This window comes from Cebidichthys violaceus, unplaced genomic scaffold (genome assembly GCF_023349555.1).
Source record: "Cebidichthys violaceus isolate CVI_PGR_0920_01 unplaced genomic scaffold, fCebVio1.0.p SCAF_20, whole genome shotgun sequence".
NCBI lineage: Eukaryota > Metazoa > Chordata > Actinopteri > Perciformes > Stichaeidae > Cebidichthys > Cebidichthys violaceus.
Window position 1 is genome coordinate 11,703,213 of NW_027176373.1, and position 7,210 is coordinate 11,710,422.

The window sequence follows — 7,210 nt, forward strand, 5'->3', positions numbered from 1 at the left end:
CTTAGAAATTCCTCTCTTCTAAACACACACGTACAGTTACATTGTCGGTATAAGTGCAGCGCAGCAGAACAGCTGTCTCCTTGTGTAACATCAAGCGTGTTTGATTTTATGACCACATATAGTGTATCTGATGTGCTAATTTGCTGCCGCAGGTGGCACGATATGGGCCTTTATACATATCTGTGTGCTCCAACAGCACGTTCATATTTGCTTTTACATTTAAAAGTGTGCAAAGAGTGTGCGTGACACAGACGTGGAATGTTTTCATTTATGATAAATAAGTTCATCACTGTCACTCACGAGGTGACTGACAGTGTGACGAGTTGCTTCCTTGCAGCTATTTTCTCATGTTCTTGCATAGACTGCCACTTCTGCATGCTTAATGGTGGCAATTATGTTTCTTTCCCCTGAATAACTCACAGGTTTTCCTTGAATCCTTCTCACACACGCACGCACACATACACACACACACACACACACACACACACACACACACACACACACACACACACACACTCACACACACACACACACACACACACACACACACACACACACACACACACACACACACACAGTGGCCAGGTCGGAGCCAGGCTCTTGTTATAGAGCCTGGCTCCGCGACCAAGTCCACTGTTGCCTTCTCTTACACATAAATCTCAGCCTCACTACCTGTAGGTGACAACAGGAAATGGCTGATCCTGATGATCAAAATAGAGCTTGGCTCATTCGTGCCCCATTTTGTAATCTATGTGTTCTGGAAAACTCCTCATAGACAGAAAGAGAGAGTAAGAGAGAGAGAGAGAGAGAAAAGGGCTTGTGTTGAAGGAGGCTGTCTCACAGAAGCAGTTTTTGTGCCAATCAGGATTTAGACATGGGCTCTGCTTGTTATTGTAAATATTTGGTTCCTTCATGTGGGTGTTTGTGCACATTTTAAATGTCAGGAACTGCGGATGGAATTTAGCTAGTTGCTACACTACTTCTCATTTCCTTGAGTGGTATTATTGTGTTTTTGAACCTGGTCTCTGACAAATGCAATAACCTAAAATAAACTGAATGAAACACATGACAAAAATCTTTCTTGCAATCTGTATCAGATTGTACAATGCTGCCAAGAATTATAGATCCAGACATATTTTAAAGGATTAGTATCAGCTAAAATGGAGCAGATTAAATTTCAATCTTTTTTTTTTTTTACTGTATTGTATTGAGCTTTTGTTTACCTCGCCCGCTTAGTGTTGCAGTGCTGCTCTCCTTTATTATATCAAAGCAAATTTTAGTGTGTGAAAATATTTGGGCGCACCAGTGGTTTTAGACAGAGGTTGGAAAAATACACAGATTCACTTAACTCAAGCTGCTAAAGAATCTTTAATCTCTCCTCCCTCTTCCTCATTAGTGCAGAGCAGCGTACAAAACATTCAGGTAGAAGCTTCTCTCTGTTTTTAGAGGGTGCTGTCTGTTGCTTTAATTCGTTAAGATGATAGCAGGTCATATCAGCTGTCGCTAACTAATGCTAATTCTGTGAGTAACCTGGTGGCAGGGCAAACTTCTCTGCTGTCTGATAAAAGCGCTCTCTGCAGCCTCTGTACAATCAGAAATTGTAATTCTTCTCTGATCATGTCGTGTCAAATTCATGAGTTGCGTTCTCCCAGTTAAAGTCACTTATATCAGATCAGCAATTCAAATGTATGATAGCTTTGAACCAGGACCATCAGTGTATAGATCAAGTAGCTTGTGAAAAATGAGGCATGTCAGATTTTAGAGAGCTGCAGCTGTTATTCCAGTGAGTCAGATGCATATTTTAACCAACATATAAGTATCAGGTCAGACTCTGATCAGGATCAAGGCCAAAACAACATGATTGGGAGCTCTAGTCACAGGGAGCTCAAAATTTAGCGTTGTGGCCGTTTTGTATTGACCAAAGATTTCATCAAATTTTTTATCACAGTTGTCAGCTCTCACCTGGTAGAGCACCGAATTACACACTTCATACAGTCCTTTGATGCATTAAAGAGACACTTAAAGGACAACTGCATGATAAACGCTTTTGCTTGTGATCTGTATAGCCCTGTGCGTGTGTGCGATAGGGAGCGTGAGAAAGACTGGCAGGTAGACAGAGGAGAGGAATAAAGGAAGAGAGAGCGTGAGACCTATTGATGAAAAGCTAGGCCCTGTGTCCTTTCTATTCTTTTCATGGGAGGATTACATTGAGATGCAGGACAACATCAGCAGAGGAGAGACAGCATCGCTTTTATCACAGGACAGGATAAAATGTGGACATTAGAAAAAGTAGCGGAGAGGATAATTGGCCAGAGCAAGAGAAAGCAGATGAAGTGCAGAAATGCAATGATAGGGGCAATACATTTTGCCAGGCAGCCAATTAAGAAAAAAGCCGACTCAAAAAACGACTCTTTCTGATTGGCTCTTGATATAGGCTTTCCTCGTAAAGGGGCTCTCCTTCCAAAACGTGAACGTAGTTCTTGTGTTTCGATGACAATACAAAATCTACCATAATTTTTTTGTGTCCCATCTTACAGGAAATTCAAAGCAGGGTGATAAAGGCGGCTGTCGGTCACCTCTGTCACTGAGGGTCGAAGAGGGAAAGTCAGCCAAAATTCCTCTCTCAGCTACATTATATCGACAGGGGCCTTTCATCTGTCAGTCAACGCTGCAGAGGCATGAGTCCCTGCACATTATTATCCACTCTGCACTCGCCACGTGGGCCTCAATGGGTGATCATGAAGCATTACAGACGGACGCTGCGTGTGTTTTGCTAGACAGTATTAACTGCCGGTCTCATCCTCTTTAAACCCCTCTTAATAAGTGCGTCTATGCCCTATTGACTTATGTAACGTGGTGTGTCGGAGTGCATCTACATCTGGTGTGACAACAACATCAGCAACATGCCCTGCTGGTGGTGTTGTGCATTGCATACACTCAAACACACACTCAAACACACACGCGGATTAGGTGCATGAGGATTGTTGTGAATGAGCTTTACATTCCATGTTGTCATGTCAGTGGGTCGCTGCAGAAGTAATGGACTTCTGTGGAAAAACTGTGGGATTACTGCAGTCGGGCTGATTTCACAGTTTCCTGTAGATTACCGTGAGATCTGATGGGAGAGTCAATAGATAGATAGGATAGAAGCCTCTATGACACTGTGACCCCTGCTGTCTAAATAGGGGACTGCATATCAGAAATGCTGTTTAATCCAGAAGTAGACTTAACATTTAGCATTCGTTCTGATTTCATGCTTGTGCATGCGCGATGAAATGAGAGTAAACAAGATGTTAAATATTATTCATGGATACTTTATCTTTTTAGTCACAACTTTCCTGGTCTTTTATCATAATTGAATGCCGGGAAAGACGTCAGTCGGATTGAAGAAAATCTGCCCTTTGAGTGTGTATTATTACTACTTCACTGTCCCTATTTGGTGGCGAGTGCTTCCCCAGTGTATGGTGGCATGGAGATTTAGGCTTCCTGAAGCAGGTAGAATAGATGTAATCAGACACGAGGGATGTGGAAGGAGGTGGTGTGTGTGGGCGGGTGGGGGGGAGGGGGGGAGACGCTGCTCTGCATCATAAAAAGGTTCTTCCCATCTTGGGTATTCTCAGCACGGATGCTACATATTACCTTTCCTCGTCTCCTTTCATTTAAATTCAATTTTTGGCTTGAGACACGCGGCAGGAAAGCTACCCAAGTCTCTCAATGTGTCGCTGTAGACGCAAGAGGTTTTTATGTCATTTCTTGTCCGAGCACCCCGCCATTAAGATGGAAATATTCCCCACATCACTCTTAAAAATGTGCAGCCCTCAACACGTCCCCAACAATGATTAATTTGCGCAGGTAAATCTGTTGGTTTGAGTGATATCTTCAGTCGGTAACCCCCGGGTGGTCTCTGTAGTTCTGCTGAGCTCTGGAGGTTGCCTCAAGGTGAGCTTCAGAGATGGGGAAATCACAGCGACAGATTTGTATCTGTCAGGGACCTTGTGTATAGGTGTTCATGAAAAATCACTTTAAAAAGGTCTGTCTTTGTATTTTCAGGACAATTTTTCTTTTTGTCTGCTCTCTCAGTGTACTTTTTTTTCTATAGACCTTTGGAGACTACTTAAATGAAATACAGAGGATGTGGGTTCTATCATTAGGCTAATTTAAGTTGATTTAATTTAGGTAATTATAGGGTGACTTGGGAGAGGGGTTATCACTGGAGTCATCCCTGAGGTTGAGCTGAAGGGTATTTTGTTTGGAGTGATGGGTTCTCTTTTCAGAGGGACATTCAGTGTCACACCATGATACGCTAAAGCCCTTGTCAGCCCAGCTTCGGTCCTGGGGGAGATGCAAAGAAGCAGGTCTCACTCCTCTTAATCTCCTCTATTACCCAGCAACCTCTCTCTCCTCTCCGAACTTCTGCTTGAACGTCTCCCCTACCTTTCCCCTTCTGCCTTGCGCACTTCCCACCCCTCTTGCTCTCTGGTCTGATTAATAATGAATGAAGCGGATCATCTATCGATCCCATCCTCTTTGTGTTAGCACAGCAGAAGATATCAAACCTGTCAGAGGATCTTAAAATAGCTCTGCGATGTGGGAGAGTTTGTTGAGTTAAGGGTAGGGGCTTTTTTGTTGTTTTATTTTAATGGGAGGACAGCAGGAGTGGATGGAGAAAGGGCACAAAGTCCTGAATTGCCTTCTCAGCTAAAGGATGACGCCTCTGTGTGAAGGAGAAAGGCGATGATCTGTGATAAGTGTGAAACTGGAGGTCTCTTATATCTACTTTTGGCTCGTTGTTAAAGCTTGTATATGCCAAGTCGTGATCCGTTGGCCCTTTTCTGTCATCCCGAGTCTCACAGAAATTCTCCACTCAGCCATTTCTGCTCTCACTTAATCAATCCAGCAGATTGGCTTTGCTCTCTGACAGGGGAAGGACCCTGTCAAGACCCTGATGGAGACTAAGAGAGATGTATACCTGTCTCTATTGGTTAATATCACCAGTCAACATTATGCAGGGTTCAGTAGTCCTTATGTTGAGGACGGAGAGGGAGGGCACGTGCTGCTGGAGGAACATGATCATTTACAACGACTGGCTCTACTGTTGGATTTGATCCAAGTTTTGCTAATTTGATTTTGTAATGTCCATTCAGATTCAGCCAGTCTCGGACAATTGACAGCACAAATGGATCATTCTCTTTTGGAGGAATGAAGGGAGATTAATCTTACCATTGTCTCTACATACCAAGAGTCTGAAAAAAATGTGCTAGTCTAGTGGTTCTCAATCTTTTTGGTTTGTGACCCCTTAAAATATAGCGGTGTCTATTTATGACCCCTAATTGACTTAGATGTCTATGAGTTGTGAGCAGTTCTGATGACGACCCTTTCTTTTAACCAATATGGCAAACAAATAAGGTCTTTTAATTAGTGTTGAAACGATTGGTCGAATAATCAACAACTTGAACAACTTAATGGAATCATTTTTTAAGTAAAAATGGAAAAATTCACAGGTTCAAACTTCTTGGATGTGAATATCTAAGTGGTTTTCTTATTCCTCTAAAATAGCAAATTGTTATATTCAATATTTGGACCAAATGAGCAAACGGAATATGTCATACAGGCTTCTGCTAGGTATATGTTTTAATCAATTAGTGCAGGCATACTTCTAGTATAAGTTTGGCCGCTTAGAACGCATTTCCTTTTCTGTCCCTTTCTAAACTTCACATTATGTAATTTGAATAATTGTTTGAGCTACACTACTTGTTCGTCACCAAAGCGTAACGCCCACCCTTCAGTTCTAACTCAACAAACGCTGCTTGCTCCTAGCCGCTGGCTCACCCGTCGCCATGTTGAGAGCAATGTGGAGGCAAGTTAGTCTTCTAAACTTGGGATGCCTCTGACGCAGTCACTGCAGGTTGATGTCAGAATTACTCATTCATATGTGCAGTATGTAATGTGTGTGTGTATAGACTTACTTAATTTTGGTGTAGGTGTCAGTGTTTCAGTGGTTTTGATCTTCTCTGCTCTTTTCCTTTGGGAATGTGATGTGTTTAGCAGAGATGTTAGTGCTATTTCCACATGTATAGGAGGCATCCTTGTCTTGCTGTTCCCAGTGGACCAGGATGTTCATGCTTTCAAAGAAACAAGAAGTCCAGATATTATTCTACCCATCTTTTCCCCTCAGGAAACAGTCACCTAGTTAATGCATTTCACTTCTTGTATACATGTTGTTGTTGTTTTTTCAAATGAGTGCTCACATGCATTGGAGTTCATGTTCAAAGACTCATGAAAGATGTTTTACAGTTTACATAATTGTTCTTCTCTTTCTATATTTGCTAATAAGAATGCACCTCTCACCCACTTTCTCCTATTTCCATATTTCATTTCAGGAGCACTTCACTCCAGAGTGTAAGTTCAAGGAGAGTGTGTTTGAGAACTACTACGTTACATACTCCTCCATGCTCTATCGCCAGACCCAGTCTGGCCGCTCCTGGTATATCGGTATCAACCGTGATGGCCAGGTCATGAAGGGCAACCGGGTAAAGAAGACCAAAGGAGCAGCACACTTCCTGCCTAAAGTGATAGAGGGTTTGTGTCCATTGTGACACTTACAAACAATCTAAACCAGCTTCTTACTTATTAATCACCTCATTTATTATTAACCAACAGCTTCTATCTTTGTCTCACAGTTGCGATGTATAAGGAACCATCGCTACACGAGCTTGCTGCCGCCGAACCGGTGAGTCCTCCTCGGAAGACGGTGAAGACGTCAGATTCGCCGTCCCTGAAGAACGGACGGAAAGAAGCTCCCAAGGCTGATGCGTCATAGCACAGGAGACTGAGGGTGGGACAAAGGGCAGCAGTGACACTGGGAATACAGTCGGCCATTATGCACTGCGGGTGGCCGAGGGGGACGGCCCTCACTGGCCACCACATTCCAGAGGTGCACTACGAGATGCTGAGAGATAACAGGGTCAGAGGTCCATCAGCAGCCAAGATGGCCTGAGAGAGGAGTCCCCCCCCCCCCCCCCTCAACTGTCAGGAAGCCCAGGGCCTGAGCCAGAACTACGACCACCTCCCCCCTCCCCCGCTGTTTGTCTCTTTCTCTGTCCCCCCTGTGACTTCCTGATGCACAGTCTCCTTAATTTCTCTGTCATGCTCAAGCTTCTTTGTCCCACTGACAATTGTATCTTCCCTCATGACGGTCTGCTCTATTGTA

At 43.5% G+C, this 7,210-nt stretch overlaps 1 protein-coding gene across 1 annotated transcript in view; it reads left to right on the forward strand.

Moving 5' to 3' along the window:
- fgf11b (fibroblast growth factor 11b) overlaps window positions 1-6,858 on the forward strand; it is a 28,663-nt gene extending 21,805 nt beyond the window's left edge. Inside the window, exons 4-5 of the mRNA XM_068716585.1 lie at window positions 6,381-6,579; window positions 6,681-6,858. Coding sequence (XP_068572686.1) covers window positions 6,381-6,579; window positions 6,681-6,820 — 339 coding nt within the window. The 3' untranslated portion in view covers window positions 6,821-6,858. The remainder of the gene's footprint in view (window positions 1-6,380; window positions 6,580-6,680) is intronic.
- The last annotated feature ends 352 nt before the right edge of the window (window positions 6,859-7,210 follow it).